Here is a 25,824-nt window from a genome sequence, read left to right on the forward strand (position 1 = left end):
AATGTTACGTTTTCTTGACAATATTTTAGCAATAAAAACACGTGCATACAATATTCTCTGTCAGCCATTTATAATCATAACCTGTAATGTTTGATGGAATTAATGTCTTTTTTGATTTGGTTCTTTTTGTGATTTAGTTGAACTGGCCTGAATCATCAAAAGAGAGGTTAACAGTTTGAGTTCGAATCGATCAGAGCAGTTCACATCTCATTCAGATGATTCAGTTCAGCAATTCTTCTAGTCGACCTTGTAATCAAAGACACTGCCAGGGAAATAACTCTAGCTCTTTGCATAAACCAGAAGCTTGTAAGGTTTTTTCACACCAAGGAAGATAATTTTAACAATATAGATATTGTGTTTAAAATATAGCTGGTTGTTTCTGAGGTGGGCGGAGCAAAGGTGCAAACGTTAATCCCACTGACTGGTGCTCCACAAATCAGCACAAACCTCGGCCTATAGCCAATTTCATCGGTTAGCTCAATCACGCCGTCACCTGTCAACAATAGTTCAAACTTCAGCAAAAACCATAGATGGATCTGATTGCAACAACAGTTATTATATCAGAAAACCTCTATCAGCAAAGGTTATGGTTGAAGGAGGAGGTTTATTATATTTTCAGCTTTGTGTAAGCAATTTGCACTGATCTGACCTATGAAATCTTTATAATTGATATTTAAACAAATTCCATCTTGCTATATTTTACATATCACACAAAATAGTGTAGCAAGCTACACTGAGCCTTTCAGTTAATGTTTCTATAGAGTAGTTTGTAGCTTAGCAATCTACATTTCTTTATGTAGCTTGCTCAGTTCTGTTTGGCAGATGCTTTTATTCAAAATGACTTGCATTGTATTTAAGGTAAATGTTTTTTTTAGTCCATGCATTCACCGAAGTCAAACCCATGACCTTGGCTTTGCTAGCACTGTTCTCTATTGTTTGGACTAGAAAAAAAGCAATTCTGCAGCAATGCTTGTTTTTTTTGTTTGTTTTTTTTGTAAACAAAAAGACATGCCATCTCACAGCTTGTAAACTGACACAGTATATTACTTTTCAATCTACAAGCCATGCTTTCTTCTTTGGGTTAGCCTCTCTCTATATGATATCACATCTTCGACTAAGCCTGGGAGTCGGTCCCTTCTAAATGTTTAACTCCCACCACCAAGGGCTATCGGCACATTGAAGCAGAAATGTAAAACAGTCTTGGAACAGCAGTGGTGCAGTATATTTTTGCTGAAATTCAAATTCCCTAATCCCAAAATGGCCTAATTATTGGCTATGGCTTGTGAAAGCAGAGGAAAAGCTCATATTCTTATCTCCTACTTATTTTGACAAGCCTCCTCAGGTTAGTGTCTCGGGTTGTGGATGCTGTTTTGATAAGTAGATTTTCCTGCGGATTGAATGTGCTGGTGTGATGTTGTAATGCGTTAAACTGCATATATACTGTATGCAAATGGAGCAGTTATCATATAAGCTGATATAGGTGCCCATCTCAGACCAGAAGAAATGCATATCGTTGTTATGATACCTAAGGGTTCAAAAATAGGCTGCATTTTTATGCAGCCAACCAGAAGCTGTAGACATTTTCACCCGCAACCACGCTCTTAATGAAGTTCACAAATAATGAATGACAAACCGTGGTGACAAAGCATCTAATTAACATAAATATCCCTCTCGGAGTTGAGGCAGACTGATTGCCAAGATTCATTCAGATAAGTCTTTAATAAGGGTTTCATGTCTGTTTTTGATTAGTATCAGCACTGAGGGAAAGGCAGGATAATAATTCAAGGAATGAGAAAAAAACTAGCCGCCCCCTTTTGGTTTCAGAATCATCCAAACATCGTTAGGAATTTTCTAATGTGTCTTTCTATTAGGGTGACTTGAGCCACTTCCAATTGTATAATGACCTTAGTGTTGAATCACTGAGCTTATCCTCATAAAATGCTCATCGTCAAAAGGTTTTCTCTGTCTTTTTAAAGCTTTTTTTTTAAATCATTTTAATTGCAAGCCGCATTGCTGTCAAAGCAAACAGATGACCACTTCTTTCTTTTCATGGCCAAGCCATACTCTTCTGATAAACAAAGGAATGCGTCTACAAGGAATTTGTATCAATAAATGCCATTAAACAAGGTGTATGAGGCGATGAGTTATCAATGCATTCCAGTAGGCCCTTTTCTTTTTGACCTCAGCCTTTACATTTTTATAAACGTTACCAAATCCGGACAAGCACTTTCTATATCATTGTATATGCTTTCCACGCTCTGTGACATAAACTATGTGCACAGGACCCCTTTGGGAAGAAATATTTACCGTACATAACAGTGAATTATGACTATGTCTGAGATTTACATTGTGCAGGGTTGCACTGATTCACTGAATTTCACATACTGTATAGTTGTTGCCTGAATAAATGGTACATAATTGATGTACTCTGCCATATATTATACTGCTACTGTCAACATGAAATCAATTGAAAAAATAATAAAGAGTTGCTATATATAAACGAAAATGTGTGTGTGTGTGTGTGTGTGTGAGTGTGCATGCGAGAGAGATAGAGTAGTGAGAAGTGAAAGAGAAAATGATTTCTTCTCTTTTTTGCAGGGGTCACCAGAGAGCGCTCCAGAAGTACATGCAGATGGTTCACACCGTACAAGCTCAAAACACTGTGACAATCCCAAACAGCTCCTCTGAGAGAAGGGTAATTAAATATCGAATTTAATCAGATTCTTCAAATTAAAGTCCAGCTGGGTAGCTCTCCCAAACTCCCCTGCTGTTCCCTGTCCCATAGCCGTTTTGTGGCTTTGGAGTTTTCACACAAAAACACAGGCTTCGAGCACTGGTGAGAAAACCTTGGAGTGATAATTAGTGATAAAGTATTCAACTCACAGCTCTGACAGGGTGATGGAGAACCATTGGCCCATGAAAGCCCTCTGTGATCATGACCTCACAACAAGGAAGACAACATTAATTCATGCTCATGTGATTTTTTTTACATTAATGCATTCAGTGCATTCAGGCTATACATTTTTTTTACTAGTACCAGCTGAAATACAGTATTTCAGTTTTCTTGTTTTAACTGTTTTTGTCAATTATTATAAATATTAAGTTATATCAATGAAAGAAAAAATAATTAATTTTTCACTCAAAATTGAAAATTGACACCCTCAGGTCATCCGAGATTTAGATGAGTTTATTTCTTTATCAGAACAGATCTGGAGAAATCTAGCATTATATGACTTGATCGCCATTGGATCCTCTGCAGTGAATGGGTGCCGTCAGAATGAGAGTGCAAAATACTGGTAAAACATCACAATAATCCACAAGTAATCCACATGACTACAGTCAATCAATTAACATCTTGTGAAAAGGTGCATGTTTGTATAAACAAAGCTATTTTTATAGAGTTTTTAATAGTTTTACTGTAGCTCAATTGGTAACGCATTGTGTTAGCAGTGCAAGGTTGTGGGTTCGATTCCGAGGGAGCACATGTTAGGTAAAAAAATGTTAGCCTGAATGCACTGTAAGTCACTTTGGATAAAAGCGTCTGCTAAATGCATACATTTATTCATTTTTAACCTCCAGTTTCCATACATAATATTGCTTTCTCCAGTGAAAAGGTCATCTTGTCTGAATCAAGAGAGAAATATGCACAAAACAGTCCAAAACTGTTTGATATGAAAGGACAGCAGAGGATAAAACTTTTCACTGAAGGAAGTGTTATTTTGGCCAAAAGTAACCGCTTTAATGCTGTGTTCACACCAAACGCGAATAGAGCGTCAAATTCGCGTCTACCGCGCCTAGTTTGCCGCTTGACCATTTTGAGATCATTCGCTTCATTCGCGCGAGTAATTCGCTTGATTCGCGCGTGAAATTAACTTCACAACAGACGCGAATTCGCGTCATGGGGGGGCTTCTGCCAGCTGAGTCCACGGAGCATTTTCAACCGCCATTTTTATTCGGATAATTTTCAAAATATTACTGTTATTGTTTCATGAAATGTAGTTTTAAAAGTATTTCAGGCGAGAATGTAGTTGTTTTAAACTCAAATATGCGGTTTATTTATAATGACAGCGTCTATTTAAAAAATGTGTTTCGCCGATCTCGGAGATTAGCTCCATGCGACCAGCGGGAGCTCCGTCATCATGTATCCGCCGAGAGTAGCCTTTCCTCGGCTAGATCTTCTGACATTTGCCGCTGGCTCTGATATCTCTTTAGTGGTTCAAGATAAAATATAATTCGTTTGGGGTAAAATGAAACGTTTCTTATCTTTGGCCTTTATTCAATTTATCTATTAATATGTTTTATATATATAAATAGGTCCTTTTTATTCCGGTCTCTATAGAAATATGAACTTTTGTCATATAGCTCCGGTTGACTCCTCACTGACAACATCAGTCGTTCCTCCTTGTTGAATGAGTGGAGAAGGGTATTCCTGCACAACCGGAGGCTGCAGGAACATTCTGTTGAATGAGTGACTCCTAGCAGGCTCCTGATTGGTTAACGCGGCGCGAATTGACGCCAAAGTTCAAATTTTTCAACTCGGGCGGCAGACGCGAATTCGCGTCAAACGCTAAATGCACAAAAAGCACCATTCGCGCTTAACGCGCGTTTCGCGCGAAGCGCTCTATTCGCGCGTCAATTCGCGTCATTCGCGCGAACTAGACGCGCGAATGAGGCGAATTCGCGTCTTCCGCGCCGCGCTTAACGCCCCATTCGCGCCGCGAGAACTCCAGACGCGCGTAAACGCGCCTTTGCATTGACTCAACATTGAAATCATTCGCGCCAGACGCTCTATTCGCGTTTGGTGTGAACACAGCATAATGGTGGGTTTGTTTTCTACAAATTTGCAGCTTTTCGCATCCAAAAAACATAAATTTATCTTAAATTTTAATCTACATCTTGGATGGCCTAAGGGTAAATAAATTATAAGCAAACTGAAATTCTTGGGTGAACTATTCCTTTATTTGTCTGCTGAACTAAAAATATCTCTTTAAGGTAACGATTCCACAGTGATTAACAAAAGATTATACATACAGTCTCTCAATAAGTGACAGTGTTGTGAAATGGGAGTCGTCAGCACCATGGATAATGCATGACAGCTTGGCAAACTTTCAGCACCTTGGAGAGCGACAGTTTCTGAGGCCAGAATGTGAAGCAGGGATAGAGGCTTTGGCTTTTCTCACAAAATTGCTTTTTCTAAGAGAATATAGCTATACATTGTTTTAACTGAACTCTTGGCAAGTGGGAAATTTGAGCACTGTTGAAATCCGAGAAGCCCAGAATATGCCGTGTAAACCTTCTGTCAAGATCAAGAGTAATTTTGACTCTCCCATCTTCCAGTGAAAAGTGCAGGGCTGAAAGACAATACAGTGAGATCTACTGACGGTGGCATGATATAAAACGATGTCCCGAAATCATTAGGTTCATGAAACTAGACAGCAACACATATTCCGTAAGATATTATTGATGTAGATTTTGTATTTTGTTTTCAGTATACAAATAAAGAGCCCAACAGTATAATAGTTTATAATTGAACAATATCACACTAGCAAATGCTGTTGCACTGAAATGGGATACAGGCTGTGGTTACTAGCATTGCACAGACTAAAGGCTGATGTCAGTAGTGCAGAGTAAGATTTTCTGCTCAAAACGTTCTTTAATTATGGCTCCAGCTCCAGACAACTACAGAGAATGCAAAACCCTTATAAAACCCATTACAAGTCATTATAACTTCATAACATTATAACCATTTTTAAAATATTTAATTTAATAACTAAAAATGTAAAGTGGCGAAACCAGTTCTGTAATCTATAAAAAAAGTTTAAACAAATTATATATAAAATAAAATAAAATAAAATAAAAAATATAAAAAATAAATAATAAATAGATAAATAGATAAATTACATGAAATACATAAATTAAATATAAAAAAAAATGATCAGGAATTTTGAGTTAAGAATTCCAGGAAGATTATTATGAATAATACTAGATAGATAGATAGATAGATAGATAGATAGATAGATAGATAGATAGATAGATAGATAGATAGATAGATAGATAGATAGATAGATAGACAGACAGACAGACAGATAGATTCATTATGGAAAAGGTGTAAAAAAGAAAATAGAAAGCGACACGTCATCGACCCTACTTAATATGCATGTTTGGAACGCCGCTTTGACCAATCAGAATTCAGGAGCGGAACTACAGACACACTACTTTTAGAAAGACACACTATGAGAACAGTCTTGTGCTTCAGTTGTCCAGTAGCCAATCCTCGGCTTTCTTCAGCAGGCGTGCGGAACCACAGCCTTCGGCGCTAGGATCCAGAGGGCAGGGCTTTGATTTCTCAACTAATTCCTCTGGCAAAACACGAAACGCTCATATGCACAACTTCCTGGATAGAGAAGCGGACCGCGCTGAATGCGATCGCAGCGACTGACTTTGTATATGCGCGCGAGAGCGGCGCTGCACACAAGAGGAACTGAACGAGCACGAGCGTTTTAAAGTGTGTACGGTTTGGATTAACTTGAGCATGTAAAGAGCATGTAAAGGACGCCAAAGAGCAGAAGTGTGTGCGGATTGTGGGCTGTCCGAAATGTCCCACGAAACAGGCACACGATTTGTCGCCGGCTATTGAAATCGCCGCGATCACTTGTAATTATTTTGGTTAGTCAAATTAGTGTGTTTCCTTCATTGACGCTCAGTTTGATCCGCCATTCCGTGTTGCTCTAATTGCGCATTTGGACATGTGGAGACTGCGAGGATCGTGTCGTGTGGGGATGTTGTGTTTGACTTTATCAGCCCTTCTCATCCAACCCATCAGCTGTCGTCCCGGTAAGAGAGGCTCTTGTGGTTAATATTTTATGATATGAACGGTGATTGTGCGATATTTCAATGCAAAAAGTTGTGCTGAATGAGCAGGTGCGTTCGTGTAGATCAGTGTCAGAGATCATGAGGCATTTAGAGAGATCGCGCATGTTTAAGGCAAATATGTGCCTTGCAAAGCAAAAGCATCTTAACTGTAGATGCTATAATTCAGGATTTGATAGGTTTCATATGATTCGTGAAGGTCAGTTTCGTAGTCCTCTGCTCTGTGGCAGAGGTAAAGGCTTTAGCAAGATCTCGGATGGTCTCACGGACTTGTTCCCAAGGTGATGTCAACAAGGCTATGTGGAAGGTATCCAGAAACTCTAGATTGGCTTCTAATGAGGAAGTATTTATTATTATTTAATTCATTTTTTTTTTCTTTTCAGTGTAATTTTGTTTTATTATTTTTATTTGATATAACTCTTTAATATGTTTTACACAGTACATTGATCAGTGTAGCTGAATTTAAATGTGCTTTATAAATAAAATTGACTTGTTCTGTTATTTAGATTTTTAAATTAAATTGAAATCCATTTTAATTCATGTCTTCCTTATATGAGCCTGCTAGGTTTAGAAATGCTTTTCTTATAATTTGTGCATATTAAATGATTCTGTATAGGAGAAAAATGCTTACATTTTTGAGATGCTCATACAGGTAGTGTACTGTTAAAGGTTTTCATGATTAAAACAGCATCTTTACTTTCCATCAGTTTAACCTGTTGCAGTAATTGTTGTGATTTTAAATTTGGTGCCACTTAGATTTTACTCTAATTTAATTTGTTAAATTAAGCTTTTCATTTATTTTAATTTTTTTCAGTAAATTTTGTTAACAGTGATGAATTGAGCTGGACTCCAAACCTGGCCAAACTGGTAATTAGCTGCCAGCCTGACCATCTAAAAATATCAGCCAAAAGAGCATCTTGACCAGATTGGAAGACCAGCTAAACCATCTTTGTATATATAACTGACATATTGAATCTAGTTCAATTACCATTGGCTTTCCTAACCAGGGCTGTATCCACCATAGATATTAAAAGCAACTATTGAATTTTCTTATTAATGGTTGACCAATATCACATTTGGTGCCCATTAATATGTGCCTATATTCTCATCCCTAACCACTTCTGGTCATGTAATGTGAGAATATTTTAATTGTTCTGCATTATCATTCACCACATTACCATTGTACAGAACCAATATGAATCATGCCAGCAATTACAGCCAATACATATCAGTTCTGTTTAAGCATCAAATATGCCATATTTCCCGTTTAGACTGTGGCTCTTGGACACTCTTGACATCATGTGAGCTTAATGAGCATAGTAAAAAAAAATCCAAGCAATAAGCCTTGCTGGAAATTTGGAACATGATAATAAATTGAACACATCAGACCTTTTCTCCACTGCCGAGGCGGCACTGAAATGAATAGAAATATAGGCTTGGAAATGTGTCAGGCCTTTATTACTCACGGATAATAGCCTTAGCAGATGAACGGAACATGGTGAACATCGCAAATCAGTGTTTCCTTGTCCTGTCCCAGCCCTCATTAGCTTTTATTTGAGTACAGACACTCACTTCTGTACACTGTCACAGATGCCGTCCCTATATTTCTATTATCGGTATCATATTTTTATAGCTGACAGTGAGCTGAAATGGTCAGCATGTAGGGTGATGGTTAAACCGCAAGTTTAGATAACCTCTGATGGTAACAGCCTGTTACATCAGCTTGCGTAATGGTTTATGGGGAGATGTTACATTTGACATCAACATCTGAACAGATGTTTTATTCTTATTGAAGATAGTCTGGCCACTGGGCGTAGATGTTGAATGATAAAACTTTCTGACCCAAGACTGTTCCCCATGTCTTCCCCCGAGCTGATCAGAAACGAAAGGGCACTTCATTATGTGGTTCAGGAAGGGCTGGGACATCCGATTATGTAATTCTTTTTGTTTCGGAGTTCCATTTGAATTATATATTGTTTGTGTTGCTCTGATTTTGCTTACATTTTGGAGACTAAATATATACAGCAGCTTAAAACACACACCACTGATAAAAAATTTGAATGAATATGATTTTATTATGCTCATTAAGTAATACTGTGAAATTTTATTACAATTGAAATTTTTGTATTTTAAAATGTAATTTTTCCTTTGATAGCAAAGCTGAATTTTCAGCAGTCATTACTCCACTCTCCAGTTATGCATGAAAATATTGCTGCTCATTAAATAATAAAATGGTTATGTTATTAAAACTGTTAAATGTTTTTTTGCTGCTATTTTTGTGTCATTCTACCATTCAAAAGAATGGGATAAGTAAGATAACACATTTTAAATAATAAGCAAGGATGAATTCAATTGATCAAAAATCACTGTCAGGAGATTTATAATTTTGAGAAAGATTTATATTTCAAATAAATGCTTTTCTTTTAAATCTTAAAAAAATTCTGAAATTTCACAAAAATATTAAGCTGCAAATCTGTTTCCGCAATGAATAACAATAATAACCACTATAAATAATAGATATCCAATAATAATCCGCATCAAGTCAGCATATTAAAATAATTTTTGTAGGATCATGTGATATTGAAGGATGAGTAGTGACGCCGGAAATTCAGTTTTGCTGCACAGGAATAAATTGCATCATAAAATATATTAAAAAGAAAACAATTATTTTAAATTGTAATAATACTTCAGAGTAGCACAGTATTACTGGACATTACCACAGTCAATAACACGCCTAAGTTCACATCCGAGCAGGTTTTGTGTAAAATTGAATATGCACTCTCGAGCTACAACCTGCTCCTGAGCATTTGTAGATGTCATTAAACTTATATCAAATCCATAGTTTAAACTTTTCATTTGTGTTCTTTCGTGCTTGCAAAAGAAGGTCAAAGATCTCCAAGCCCTGCGGGGAGCATCTATCATCTCCTCTGGCCGACACCACAGGAAGCTTCTGCTTGACACCAGTATCCATCAAGGGCCTCTTGTCAAAAGACACTGGATTTTTAATGCTCTACCTTGCCCTTCGGTCTCTGTTGCCGCACTCTTGCTCTCCTCTAATGAGGAGTCCTTTCCTGTGTGATTGAAAGGCAGTCGGCACAATAAAATCAGAAAAGAAGCCCTCTACTCCTCTGCCATTCTTATCCACCCATCACCAAAATCCTGACCTGCATACAAAGAGCCTGTTAAGCATTTAATTGAAAGCAGAGAGTAAAAAATCAATACGCATGAAGCTTGAAAAATAATGGAAAGCAGTGATCCAGATCCATATTTCATATCCACAGATGGGTGTGACTTTTACATATGTCACTGGCTCACTTTAGCGCGCATTTTACAGTCTTTTTAAACAAGATTGGGGTTTGACTGTGGGCAAGTGCTTTAACACTTTAACAGAGTGGTTTAAAGTTTTAGTTCCTTGGAAGATCACTCCTGTTGTAACACATTTTAGACTCAGATATGGCTTGTAATGTGAATAAAAGGCTGGTATTTCGCCCCACTGTTTGTATTTCAAGTGTAAAGCAGTGATGATTTGACGAGATGCTTTAAGATATGGTATGGGATTCTGCATTCTGTTGTGTCTTATTCTAGGATTCTGAGATGTGTGTGTTTGTGCTTGTTTCTGCTTCGTCAGCAGTATGTTGTCAGCAGGGAAAAGATTCAGGAGGGACGTCTCTCCTCAGACCTTATGTTGCATAGTCGTTTTTGTCATTTATTTTTATTTGGTCATGACCATCACATCTGGCATTAAAATCCAGACAATTCTAAAATGTTCTAAAAGGATATATTCAACTTACTTGTAGGCATGGACCATATACTTTTTTTGTAGATAATTACTTTCATGTTATGGCTGCTAAATAAAATAAAGTTTACAAAGATAATAATAATAATAAAAAATTAATACCTCTATTCAGCAAGGATGCATTGAATTAAATCCTATTTTAAAGAAATGCTGAACTTGCTTCGGATCAAAGAATACTGTGAAAAAATATCACTGTTTCCACAAAAATATTAAGCAGCAAAAAAAAAAAAAAAATTATATATATATAATGTTTGAATAATGAATAATGTTTCTTGAGCAGCAAATCAGTAGAATGATTAGAATGATTTTTGAAGGATCATGTGACACTGAAAATTCAGCCCACAATCACATGAATAAATTACATTTAAAAATTTATAAAATGCAATACAATAATAATAATAACAATAATAACATTTTACAATATTACAACCTTGGTGAGTATAAACATTTTAAAAAAAAACTTTTTATTTTATTGTGAATCCATACTTATTTGTGTGTGTGTGTGTGTTTTTATATATATATATATATATAAAAAAAAAATATATATATATATATATATATATATATATATATATATATATATATATATATAATACAAAAATATAGCAATATTCTCCTATTGATATACTTAGGTTTTAAAATATTAAAGTTCAATGCAGAACTCGTTCTAAGAAACTCCAATGTGTAGGTAGTTGAAGTGCTAATTATGTGCGATCACATTTGCTATTTCTACAAGCTATTAGTTGATTTTTACCTACTGGATCATAAAAGCCCTTCGATTTGCATTGAAAAGAGACACTAGTTCCTGGAATCTAATACAGTCTGGCAAGGTAACTCTTTTTACTTCTACTAAGAAGTGGCCACTTAGCACATCTTAGCAATGGCAAAGCTAACACTTAAAAAAGCACCCTAGTACCATGGCGGCAATTCTACACTCCCATTTTCTAAAAACCAGTGCATAAAATAGTGTAGACATGTCTTTTTAATGACTGCAGTATTGCGGTCCTGCTTTTTATCTTGAATTATCTTCTGTATTCTGTATTCCACAGCAATGTTGCAAATTGTACTTTAATTAGTGCTTCAAATGGTGAAGAAATGATCAATTGTGAAACCTGCTCCCTATTTGAGACGAAGTTTTCTTGACTTCTTTAGCAGCTGAGTATGTACAGTAGTTGCCCAGAGCAGATGAGATATTTACATTTTTATTGAGGTGCAGGCAGAACACAACTGGAGGCCAGAGATCGGGTCAGAGATTCTTTAGCCACAAGCTCTCTATGAGTCTTTTATCATATGTTTCCAATTGCCACATGCTGCGCTTTGGATCTCTGGTGTGGTTGATGAAGGGCCTTGACCTGCCGCATCCTTATATCGATTCGGACTGTCCAATCACCCACACCAATGACACTGTGAACCACGTTAAAAAGGCTTAAGATGTTTGGAATGAAAGTCTGTTTGGTTCTGTTGGTTCACTGGCGCCTTTGATGAATCTGTAGCACATGAGGGAGCTTCTTAGCTGGAAGGCGGTCTCCGATGTATCTTTTATGCGCATGATACTTGTATAGAATCTAATTACATGTATATTCAGTTCTGTGCAGACATATTAAAACGATAAAACTCGCAGCTATGAGTTAATAGCTATGTTTTATAAGCCCTGAAATATCGAGAGAACAATCTGATGGCAGTAATTAGGTGTCAGTTCATGTAGCCTCTCACAAATGATTTTGCTAATTATACGTTATTTTAAGAGAGAGGTTGTATTATCTTAATAAAATGATTGATTTGTGCCCTTAATAGCCTGGCAGCTTCAGAAGCCTCCGAGTGAATCTTTTTCTTGCTCTCGCTTATACAGACACGCTTTTTGCTTCTTTTTCCCTCTCACTTCCTCTATCTTTCCTGACCTTAATACTTTGGAGATATAGAAGTACGGGAGAGTTATCACACCCCTCGACTTGTTGCAAGCCCATTCAAAATGCTCAGAGAAGTAGTAATTTTCTTCTTTCAAATGGATTACAGATAGTGCTATGGTGGATGTACATGACCACAAACACACAAACACACATATACAGTGTATATATGTATATATATATATATATATACGGGAGAGTTATCGCACCTCTCGACTTGTCACACACACAAACACACACACACACACACACACACACACACACACACACACACACACACACACACACACACACACACACACACACACTTCATCTTAAAACTACTGATCTAAAATTGTTTTGCAGGCCACCCTTTGTTTTATATATATATTTTTTATATTTAGGGATTTTTTAAATCAGGCATCTAAAATCTGCGTGTTGGATAGCCTTTAAATTTGATTAAAAAAAAATTTGTGTGTGTGTGTGAAAACAACAAATCACAATGAATCATTTTAAAACTAGCTAAATAAACTAAATACTTAATCAGTGTTTTCTCCAAGCAATGTTTGAAAATAATTTTTGGTGATTAAATTTTTTTCCTTTGTCTTAGTGATTCTATTTAAATTTGAGCAAGTACATGCATTGAGCAAGTACATGAAATCAGTTTTTACCTTACCCTGTTTTACTACGATTTACTCGAAAAAAAAAAAAGATTTTTATTTTGACCACTGAGGCTGTATTTTGCTGAATTTTTGCATGCTTTGTCAACTTCAAATTTAATGTTTTAACCACAGGCGGCAATAGAGAGATCAGAGTTCTGCTGTCTACTTTACTGAAGGAGCAATTAACAAAGAGAGAAAAAATTCAGTCAACATTTACTCAAATTTTACTCATAAAAGAAGATATTTGGGGATACCCAAAAAAATGGTAGTGCCCATTGACTTCCATAATATGGGAAAAATAAAATGCTATAGAAAAAAGTGTAGCCTAGAAATTTTCGAAAGTCTTGCATAAAATATCTTCTTTTGTGTTCAGCAGAGAATTTCATACAGATTTGGAATGACATTAATTCTTTTTTGTACGATGAGAGCATAAATTAGTAAGAAAAATAATTTGTGATTTGTGACTGTTTTTTTTCTATGAATGTTTTAACATAACCTTTCTAACTCACGAATATACAGTTCATTTAGATTAAAAACCGAGATAAAAAAAATCTGTAGATTTTAAGACCCTTTATAGTTTTTTTGATTATGACTGTCCTTCTAACGGTTGTTACTCACTCTCCCAATTGGTTGATAATTAATAGCAAAAATGTGTTTGCCCTTTCCTCAAACCTATAACATATGATTAATCCAGCTAATGGATTTGCCCAAGCTTTTGATAGACTCAGTCAGCAGAGCGTTTAGCTACTGTAGCTGGTAAGTCCTAAGTGTTAGATTTGGCAGCTTTAGTGATGGCTACTGGTCTAAGAGACTCCGTCTATAGGGATCTTAATTACACCGTAATTATCTCTCACACCAGGTAGATGTTAAGGCATTCTCTGCTCTTAATAGCCTCAATGGAATTTTACATTATGCAGTCTACTTTGCCATTTTCATTTTATTCATGAATGATCACGTAATACTCCAGTGGAACCCAATGGAGAACTCTATAAAACGGAGCTCTCTTGGTCTGCGGTTTCTGTTTAACCGTTGGCTTTTCCATGCAGGAAGTCATACTGTATTGCTGTTTAAAATAGGTCAGTCTTCTTACTAAACAATGAAACAATAGACCATCATCACTTGTTCCATAAATACAGGATAAAGCCAGGATGTTAGTGGCTTGCAAACACAATGTGGGCTGGCTTGCTTTGACTCCGGACTCATGGTGTGGGTCCACCTTGTCCCCTGCCTTTTTGCTTTAATACTATAGATAGGATCTTTTCTTCCTTTAAGACATTGATTTATCCTCATTTATTGAATGAATGAGGATAAATGTTTAGTACTTATATGTGAGATGTTAGTGATTAAGATACAGTAGGCTATTTCTAAATGCTGGAAGCCATTCCCTCTCTTCTCTTTTTGTGTTACTACTTGGCAACCCAAATCACGTGTGTGTGTGTGTGTTTTTTTTTTTTTTTGTGCTGTTATATAAATAGTGATCAGATAAGACCTCTGTCAAATATTGTCCGATCCTAATAAACCATATATATATATATATGTGTGTGTGTGTGTGTGTGCGTGTGTGTGCGTGTGTGTGCGTGTGCGTGTGTGTGCGTGTGCGTGTGCGTGTGTGTGTGTATGTATGTATAAATCTCAATTTAAAAAAAATTACACATGGTCCATGTTTACATAAAGACTTTGTCTTCAGAGTTTTTAATTATGGCTATAAGAAGCCATTAATTTTTGAACACTGTAGCAACACTCTAGCAACCAGTCGTTATGTCCTAGCAATTCCCTAGAAAACACTCAGTACGCCTTAACAATAGTTTGCCATACTGTTTATTTCTTTTGTTCAAAACTTTGAGAACCAGCCAGAACCAAACTGAAACTACCTAGCAACACCCTGGAAACCACACATAACACCATAGCAAAGCCATAAAGTCCATACAGAAAACTATAGCCATGGCTTAGCATATTCACTATATTCTTTGCTCAAAACAGTCAAAAAATCTTAGAAACTACCTAACAACACCCTAGCAACCACCCATAACACCTTAGCAATGCCATAGAAACCATACAGAAAACTATAGCAATGGCTTTGCGTCTTTACTGTATATACTTTACTAAAAACTTTGAAAACCAGTCATAACGTCTTAGAAACTACTTAGCAACACCTGTACTTCTTTATTAGTGCCATAGAAACCTCTTACTACATTATACTTGGAATGACTTGGCATATGTATTGCATTTTGCACACTCAGATTTTTTCACTTGAATTGAATCGCAAGCTTGTGAATCATAATTGAATCGAATCATGAAATTTGTGTCAAAACCCAGTCCTGCTATCAACACAATAGAAACCATTCAGATCATCGTTGCCATTGCCTAGCATACAGTATAGTGGGAAAGTTGTCAGGCATCGTGACAAAGTTTTGCATGCACAAGCACCACTTTACTGTTACTTTTTCTTCTAAAACCTAGTTTTTTTTCTTTTATTGTTCTTTTGTTTAATGATGACAGTGTTTGGTGATAGGAACAGAGTAGTCCAATTATAAGAAATCTGCACATTGCAGATGTCGCTGATGCAACTTATACACTCTGCTAATGCCATACAAAGCTTTCATCCACAGTTTGAAAAAGGTTTAGTAATTAGGATCTTCCCATTACAGCGATTTCACAGTTTGTAAGCTGGTTTCCCACACAATGACACATAATCTTGGGTCAGCTCTTTAACCTGACATCTTTTTGTGGACAATGTCCACTGGGTCAACAGACAAATATGAACACTAACCGCAAAAATAGATTATGAAGTCCGAGTCGGAGGAAAACAGAGGCCCAGTTAAAAATAACTCAAGAGAGCTTCACGGTTGGCTCCCGATTCTCCCCTTGAAAAGCCTCTGTAAGGAAAGTAGATTATATTTCTTTGTGGACACAAAGAAAAATCACTCACATGCAGAATCGTTTATCAAAGGATTGTCTGCACTAACCAAACCACCGACGGAGGTTTATCGCTAGGTTTATCTCCGCGGATGTCAGGTGCTTTAGGTAGGAGGGAGGAGCCTTGCCTCCATTATGCTTTCCTGACCTTTTCTGCTTCTTGGTCTTTGCGTGCTATGTTTGCCCTTTGAGGACTTGCTTTGGAACACAGTCTAAATGTTCACTGTGCCATTTAAGGATGTTTGTGCCATGGATTTAGAGCTTTCAGTAAAGGTCGACAAAGAGGGGTATTGTTAAGGAAGTTGAGTAGTGCAGTTGATAGACTCACCTGTTGTGACCTGCGTGTTGAATTGGGACATGCCTGGACCCTGAAACGCGGCCCACTCTTTGCCAATTCATCCGTGCTTGCATTTGTTGTTTAGAGTGCAGTACTTTATCGAGCTTGCATTACTGCATTCTTTTTTTTTTCTAGAATGGATTGCAAATGAAAGCACATGATTGTTTGTACTGAAAGTCACAAATTGATGGGTTTTAAAGGAATAGTAAACCAATAAATTGTAATTTGCAGAAAATTTACTTGCCCTCAGGCCATCCAAGATGTAGATGAGTTTGGTTCTTTATCAGAAGAGATCTGGAAAAAAAATAGCATTACATCACTTGCTCATAAATAGATGAGTGAATCCAGTGAATGGCGGGGGTCCACACAGCTGTTGAAAAAATATCACAATAATCCGCATAACTCCAGTCTATCAGTTAACATTTTGTGAAGTGTGTTTTTTAAGAGGATTTCTCTTTAAATAATTGCTTTCAAGTTTTGTGTCCATAATATTGCTTTCTCCAGTGAAAAAGTCAGTGTTATCTGAATCAGGATCACTGATCTATATATATGACTGGATCACTCATCGTGTTCTAAACTGCCATTCAGTGGTGAAGCCCTCGGAAGTGTTCGATCTCCCATCTTACTGTTCTCTAATGGCGAGTGCATCATTGACTGACAGCCAAAACACTGATCTAAAATCAACCAATTCAATGTGTATCAGTCATACATTTTTAACTATGTTTATTGGTCAAAAAATTGCCATAGTGGGCATTTCGGTTTATTTAAACCTTCCAAGTTCTTCTCATGTTAAAGTGTGACAGGCTATTTTCAGCACTTCTACTGGGAGTATGGGTTGTTTATGTATTATGATGCTGTGAAGCTTATGTGAGCATGGCAACAGTAGCTTTACATTGTCCTTTATGTGTGGTGTGTGGAACAAATGATCAAAACTAACAGTAAAATTAGTTATGATTAGAATATTTTAGTTGATTTTGATATTTTTAATTGATCTTATTTACAGATCAATTCTGTATGCCATGTCAGGTTCATCAGTACATTATTAGTAGTTAAGTAATTTTTTGTTTTATTAATACACTATTCCCGTTTGTCTTTTCATACTTGGGTTTATAGATTTGAATGAACTTCAGCATATACACTAATGTTAAAAACATTTTTTTTTAAATAAATGAATGCACTTATTCAGCAAGAATGCATTAAATTGATCAAAAGCAAGACTAAATACATTTATATGGTACAAAAGGTTTCTATTTCCAATAAATGCTGTTCTTTTGAGGATTCTGTTCACCCTTCAAAATGAATTAAAATGGTAAGCAGCTCAATAGTCAACATTGATAAAAAGAAATGTCTATTGAGCTCCAAATTAGCATTTTCAGTTAATTTCACATTATTATTATTTTTTTTTTTTTTTATAAACAGACTTAAAAAATTGTACAGACCCCAACATTTCTAAAGGTGTTTATTACACTGTTTGTGATAAAGTATATCTCTATTTTATGATATCTGAAAACACTTTAGAAGCTACAGTACACAGCAACACCCTATTATTACATCAACTAATTTCATAAAATGTAAAAATGATACAGTAGTTAAGCATGTTAGTTCATCAGTAAACAGCTATACAGTATAGTTGAACATGTATCAGACAGATTTATAATTTTGGTGTTATAGGACACTTAACATCTGCTAATACTTGCGCGTCCTTGCGTGTACATGTTTACCCGTGTGTAGGTTGCCCATGTTACCCGTTATGTTGATGTTTGTGAGTTCAGAGGCAGCAGTTCCTCTTTAATGTCATGTTTAGCTGCACTGAACTGTGTAAATGCACCTGGCATCACAATCTGCCAGTGCACATATTGCCTGTCTCTTGTATCCCTCCTGACTCATAACAACAAGCCGGCTACAGGCACACATACACACACCTCACCTTAAGCAAGCCATCCTTCATTTACTATACTCATGATCTCCCTACCGCATCAAATGGCAGACATGCAAACATATTTCCTCAGAGGACTGGTTTGCTGATGTGGCACCTGCCGGCTGGTGGCTACTGTTTTAAAAGCCCACGGGAGAAGACTTCAAACAAGCCTTGCGTAAGCACCGAGATATTGAGTCCTTTATTTTAGGTCATAATGTTTAGCCTTTGTAACGAGCGATGAGAAAATCATTACAGGTTAGTGAATCCCATTCATAACCTTTGAATGGTTTCTGATAGCTTTCACAGATGTTAATTGTCTGCCATGCTAGTACAATATACTGCGTAGTCTGTTGCTGTCCATCAGGGATTAAACAATAAACAGACCCAGACAGGTTGCTAACCGACCAATGAGAGCGGTCCTAATTGCTTACTAACCAATAAGAGTGGATGGAATTGGTGCGATGGAGGGAATCGACTTAGTGCAGCCACTAATTAATCTCCAAAGTAATGATGCAAGTGAGGGCAAGAGCACAGCGAAGGATCGGAAAATCTGTTTATGCAAGAGTAGCAGCACCAGGGTGTCTGCACCCCCCGGAGACTGAGTCACTTTAAGACACTTTGAAGCAAGATAAAATGAGGAACTGCACTTCAGTTTTGAGATCTGATGACTGCCTGACGAGGTGCACTGTTTAAGTGTTCCCAACATGTGTGCATGTGATGTGTTGCACTGTACGTCAGGGAATGGTTGGTGAAAGCTGTAGTTCACTTGAAAATGAACATTTTATCATTTATTCACCTTGGTGCCAAATTTCTAGGTGATAGGTGAAAAAGAAAAGGGTCAAAGCAAAGATGTCTCAGGAGGATGTTGAATCAATGGTGAACACATTTTAAATGTGAACATAGACTACCATTCAGTAGATATTTTCAACAAGATTATATTCAACAAAGATGCAGAAAATATGTATCACAGTTTTCAAAAAAAATATGTAACCGCAAATGTGTTTTCAACATAACAGTAATAAGAAATGATTCTTGAGCACCAAATCAGCATGTTAAAATAATTTCTGAAGGAATTTAGTTCATTTTAAATTGTAATAATATTACTTGTTTTTTTACCGGATTTTTGATTAAATACATACAGACTTGTTGGGCATGAGATACCTCTTATTTAAAGGAACACTCCGACTTTTTGGGACTTTAGCTTATTCACAGTATCCCCCAGAGTTAGATAAGTCCATACACACCCTTTTCATTTCTGCGCGTTCTGTAAGTGTTATTTGACACACCCACCGCTAGCCTAGTTTAGCACAAAGACTGGATGTAAATGGATACTGTTAGCTTAGTAATCCCAATAAGTTTTAAAATAATGCAAACATTTTCCTATTTACATGTTGTGATCTGTATAGTTTAAATACTGGGAACTATATTCTCACTAGGCGTAGGAGCACAGCTAACCTTACATGGGCGGAGTGGCTACTTGGGCGGAGTAAAATTTGCTTCATTTAATAAAATTCAAATTAAATTGTTTTATTCAAGTAATAAAATATGATTTAATTATGTATAATACGGTTTAATTAATTACAAGTAAATCAAATAGACTTTTCTTAAAATGGCAATAATTGCATAATTTCATGGATTTTACCCCACATTTTTTTATGCTGTGAACCAGTACTAGATATAAATGCACTAGACCACTAGTCTCTCCCTGACATTTGATCTGCCATATGGTTCAAAAATGCAGGAAAAACACAGCTCTCTAAAGCAGAGCATCAAAAGTGTTGTTGAGAGTTTCTTTAATTTTTTTGAATAGACACAGGGGTCTCTCAGCAGGACGCTTTGAAACACACAGAGCAAGATAAGCAGGGTCTTTACAAAGCCAAAGGGAGAATAGCAGGTAATACCAAACACAGCTGAGAAAACCTGTACTTTTAGGGTACTGCTGCTTGAAATATTAATATGTCTGGAGGAGAAATCCTATCCTACACAGTACACACCCCAGCACGCATCTTTCTGATGCACACCAGGAAGTGTACACTTCAATACTTTTGATTCAATCCTGTCATCCCCAGCAGTCCCCGGTACAGTGAACTCTCTTCATCACTCCAACATTATTCATTTTAAGATGTAAAAATGTGTATATACATTTCAGTTTTTTTTACAGTTTTCAGTTACCGATAATTTTTCTTGCATTTTTCCATAATTTATCGAATAATTCTATCCATTTTTAACCTATAGGAACCTGTGCACCGTTACAGGAATAGCTGATGACTTTTTGAATTCGACCATAGAAAACAAGTACTCAATGCATTGAGATTCCCGTATTTCTGAGAGCGAACCATATAGGGCCTTAAAAATAAAGATTTGAGAAGAAAAGTTTGATAAGAACCAGAAAAGGCTGTTAAGATATCTTTAGTACTTCTTGAGGTATAACCATGCAAACATTGGAACAAGTGTTTTTATGTTACTCTGACATATATGTTCTATGCAATTGTTTTGCTAGAGAAAAACAAGATTTCTAGTTGCAACATTATTTGCTCGTCAGACATTCCTCTTTAAAAGAAAAAAGTATCAGCTGTGTGCAAAGTGACAATCATTTGTTTTCCCATTTTTAGAACTGCCACCATTGCCATATAATGCAACCAGGATTGCTAAAGTCAACAGATTTCGCTAATAGAGCCATCTCTGTGTAAACAACAGCATAACGATGCTGCCATCTTTCCTGAAGTCATTTTTGACTGGTTGAGTTGACACAGAATAACCGCAAGCATGTATGTGTGTACATAGAATTAAATTTGACATATTATTGCAATTATATGCTGTTATTACATTATTATTAAAATTATTGACTAATATGCTGTTTGCATAAGGTTTCAGTTCTTTTGTTACAGGCGATTTTGCTTGGGTAAAAAGGAATAGCCGTAACAACCTGCACACCATTAAAATAACCACTGCATTTTAGAAAGAAACACGGTTAACTAATCACTGCTCAGGTGTGAATTTGTAAGCGGTGGAAATGAAGACTAAAGATTATTCTGTGAAAGTTAAAGTTAAACAAAGGCAGAAATGAAAAAAAAAATAAAATCCCTATATCTCCATGTCGATCAGATGCCCCAGAGGGTACTTTTTGTTCAGTAATCACAAAGCCAGCTATCCAGCTGCTGCATAGAAAAGACTGTACCTCCAGAAGGAGACTTATGAAAGAAGCCACAAAGAGCCAAATAATCAGTTTGAAGCGGCTACAGAGTTCAGTAGCTGAGAATGGAATAAAGGTGCACTAGTCAACCATATAAAGAGCTCTGTATAACGCTGGCCTATATTGCAGGTTGGCACAGATGGATAAACGGTTTTGGAAAAATACTGCAAGGAAAGTTTTTTAAGTTTGTTTATAAAATAATTTATATGCAGTGATCTCAAATATTAGATCAAAATAATATTGCGGTTCTACATTGTTCAAGTGAAATCACAGAAACTTTAATAACTACAAAAGATGAAAATCTGCCATTGTTTTAGAAAATCAGAAAGCCAAAAAAAAAATTAATGCTTTTACTGAATTTGAGTTATTATTTAACTCATTTAACAGATGCTTTCATCCAGAACTAAGCTGTTATTCATAGACCAAATGTTATCAAATCTAATATCATGCTGTAAAAGTTTATACTTTGAACTTTTGAGCTTTGAAATATTAAAAATGTCATATCCTGTACAGTGGCCCTAAAATGAATTTAAAATGTATGCACGAGTGCTTAAATAATGTGTGTATAAAAAATAATGCAGTATTTTGTATAAATTAATAATAATAATTTATTATCATTATGTGAATGTCTTTACTGACACTTTAATCTGTCCTTGCTAAATAAACGTATTAATTTTGTATGAATTAATCTTACTAACTCCCAAACTTTTAAACAGTAGTTTAGTAGACTGTTAAGAATGAAGGCAAAACACTTTCTGGTTGTCAAATGTTTAATGGGATTTTAAATGTGACTTATTTTATTTCACTCCATTAAAGTAAAAGACAAATTGTACTTTTCCAAAGTTCTGTAATATATAAGCCCTCATGCATGTGAATTCTAAATGTAGGAACTTTTTTTTTTTTTTTTTTTTTTTTTGGTAAAAACTATTATTTCTGCTCTGTTGGTTCAATTTCTTAGTCGAATCAATTCATGAGCTCTGGCTTGACAAGTGAGACTAAAAGCAGCCTGATGATCAAAAAGAAACTTTCTGTTTGTTAAGCACGAGTCACGATCTCCTGCGACTTTTTCAGAATTACGAATCATGCTGTTCTTTAGTAATTACGGCGACCGGAACTTCAGCTTGTGTGAGTGTTTCTAATGAGAGGAGCAAAGTGCCAGGTTTTTCACAGGATTCGGAGGCCTGCTGAGTACTCTTTGGGTGTTATTATTAGTGTTATTATTACTTTTGATTACTCTGTCAAGAGACACGGCATGTTTGCAGTTCTAGTTAAATGATGGAGGTAAGAATACAGCCATTAGGAGCTGCAGTATAGAGTGTTTTCTAAGGTGGACCATATTGCATTATTGATTGTGTTTTGCACTGAATGCTAATGGAAAGTCATTATAGTGTCATCTGATTTATCTCTGACAGCTTCGCATGTGGAAACAGAGCATCGTGGGAGCTCAGCCACTCAAAGAGAGCGGAGGGCGTCTGGGGAACCCTATTGGGCGTATTCAGGTGAGTCACTCTCTTCTTCGACCAATAAACAATGAAAATTTGTGCGCAGCATCAGTAAGCAACGGCAACATTGTTTACTCAGCATAAGCCTGTCTGTCTGTGGAGAATCAACCCTATTGGGACATTTAATGAGAATATTTCCTTCTGAAAAGCCGCAGGTGGGTTTGGTCTAGTAGATTTACATGTTTTGCAGCAGGAAAAGACCACTTCAGAGCCACAGGGCAAAATCAGTTGGAAATGCTGCATGCTTTTTCTCGACTAGTGCATTTTTTGCGTAATCTATAACTCATCTAACTCAGCAAATTGCTGGATAGTTCTTATTTCATATTTATTGAGAGTTATGAAAATGAATCAGTCAATGGTCTCTGGTGGATATACAGTCAATAATTGTGAACAGCAGCTGCTCTTATTTCATTTCAAACTCTATTTCTTTACCCCCCCCCCACCCCCACCCCTTGTATTTCCAGCTGTTCTTTTGTCTTTTTATTTCTAACTTTTTTTTTTTCTCCTCTCGTTCCCATGGGCATCTGAACTATTCGCTTCATCAGCTCTGACAGACCAGTCCTCGCTTGTTCTTTGCCAGCATTCTTCTGACTTGTGTGGATGCTCAGAGGGATGAGGAACATTTCTGCCTGTGGTTCCAGCAGCCCTCTAGCATGGAATGATCTTTAAATGGCGCTTTTTCCTTTCTTTTGACTTGCTGGCAGCCATATATGTGTATTTACCATGTGAAGTCATGCGATAAGCCCTGCGAGGCTTTCTCCCTCAGTGTGTGCCAGCTCTAATAGACGATGCAGCATTTTCCAAATGTCGTTTCCATGATCCAATGATCTATGTCAAAAGATACTGTTTTCTGAGATTCAGATTGTTTGTGTTTGTTTTTCATATCCCCTTGTAGGAAAGAAAACCCCAAATGATCTCTTTAATGTCTCAATAGCTGGTTTGTGTTTGACTGGAATGGGAATGGAGATCCTCGTGAGAATAAAAACACAGAAGTAGTCTCACATGCAACTCTAGTGCTACAATCTGTGCTCAGATTTGCCAAGAAAACAGAGTTGTGCAAAATTCAGAAATGAGGAATTGACACCCTTTTATTTTAGTGTATCTATCTATCTATCTATCTATCTATCTATCTATCTATCTATCTATCTATCTATCTATCTATCTATCTATCTATCTATCTATCTATCTATCTATCTATCTATCTATCTATCTATCTATCTATCTATCTATCTGTCTTTCTGTCCATCCGTCTGTCCGTCCGTCCAAACTTAAAGACTTCATCCTGATTTCGTCCTATAGAGTGTTTTGAACAGATGTTGTTGTTTCTCAGGTATAGCTGTGGTTCCACAGCAGTTCCTCTGAAAGCTTTAATGAGGCTAGTCAGCATGAAGCGTTTATGATTCAATTCACAAGCAATAGCTGCCTGCTGCGCTTGTTTGTGCATTTTTGCTTGACTTTCGCACATTTTTCCCCCTCTTACAATGGCTTTATCTTCTCACCAGACACTTTAACCGTCATTTTTGTCTGTTTTTGATTCGGTTTCATTGTTTTGCAGCTTGTCCGTGTCAGAGTACTGTGCTGTGTGTTCATTGTCAAGTTAAACCCCCTGATAATGTCAGCTTACTAGAGCATCTATGCGTTTCCTTGTGGCTAAGTCTCGCTCATGTGACCACTAAACAGTGCTTGAGATCCAGAGTTTAGCTCTTGAATTCAGCGAAGAACACAAATGACTCTGTGATTTAAACTAATTTAAAGCCGGATGAAACCATGCTGACAAACAGGAGAAACACTGTAAGCAACGAGAAAGTCAGAAGGCTTTTCAGTCTACAAATCGCCATCATCTACCATGGATTTACTCCATGGTGTTGTGGCAGAAATGTGGGTGAATTTGAATTATTTTATTAATGTAGACATGTATTAAATGTATTAAAGGAGTAATGGAATATTATTACAGTATTTTTTGTGAATAAGCTCTAGCGTTGGAGCATTTATAATAAATTGGTTTCATACAAATACCTTGAAACCATATGGTTATATTTTTTTGCCATGCTATTGTGTGTTGTTATCCTGATCTAAATGTATGGTACTACGGAAGACCAATTATTCATTTTTAATAAAACTCAAACAGTCAGAACAATTAACCATATAAAAAATGAAGTTGTTAACATTTTTACAGATGTTACTGTTTTTATTAATGAAGATAAATTTACATCTGCATCCTCCTAACTCAGTATACTGTCAACTCAAGTTACTGTCAAATGTGCATTTTTAAGAGACCACCAAAAGTAATAATATTAGTATTTCAGCCTGCAACGTGAAGGAAATAAAAATGTGAAATTTATAGTGATAACTATCCATATCGACTGATATTAAACATTTTTTATCGTGATCATTCTACTAGGCCCAGCCCTAGTAGAAATGGTACAGTCAGGGTTTTTGGACATGGTGCTATGTCAATAACATGATTGTGGACATGTACCGTGGTATTACTATTATATTCTTTGAAATGCTTTGGTGTATTGTGTAAATACCAAGGCAGATGAACATGGTGTCAAGCAGTACCAAAGAACCATGGTACTTCCATCCAAAATTGCTTGCCATGGTATCACCAGAGTTCTTTTTTTTTTGTAACTGGTTGACCAAAAAATGCATCTAATGATATGTTTTACTGCTAAAATATAACATTTGATTCAATCATTGAACTCCATTATACAATGGGATTCAAATATCTAAGATAGTAAGAGACC

At 36.4% G+C, this 25,824-nt stretch overlaps 1 protein-coding gene across 1 annotated transcript in view; it reads left to right on the forward strand.

Moving 5' to 3' along the window:
• Window positions 1–6,207: 6,207 nt before the first annotated feature.
• Window positions 6,208–25,824, forward strand: part of LOC113050322 (receptor-type tyrosine-protein phosphatase gamma-like) — a 74,210-nt gene continuing 54,593 nt past the window's right edge. The window contains exons 1-2 of the mRNA XM_026213176.1: window positions 6,208–6,834; window positions 22,988–23,074. Of these exons, the coding sequence (XP_026068961.1) occupies window positions 6,747–6,834; window positions 22,988–23,074 (175 nt within the window). The 5' untranslated portion in view covers window positions 6,208–6,746. The remainder of the gene's footprint in view (window positions 6,835–22,987; window positions 23,075–25,824) is intronic.

Source organism: Carassius auratus, chromosome 31, assembly GCF_003368295.1.
Source record: "Carassius auratus strain Wakin chromosome 31, ASM336829v1, whole genome shotgun sequence".
NCBI lineage: Eukaryota > Metazoa > Chordata > Actinopteri > Cypriniformes > Cyprinidae > Carassius > Carassius auratus.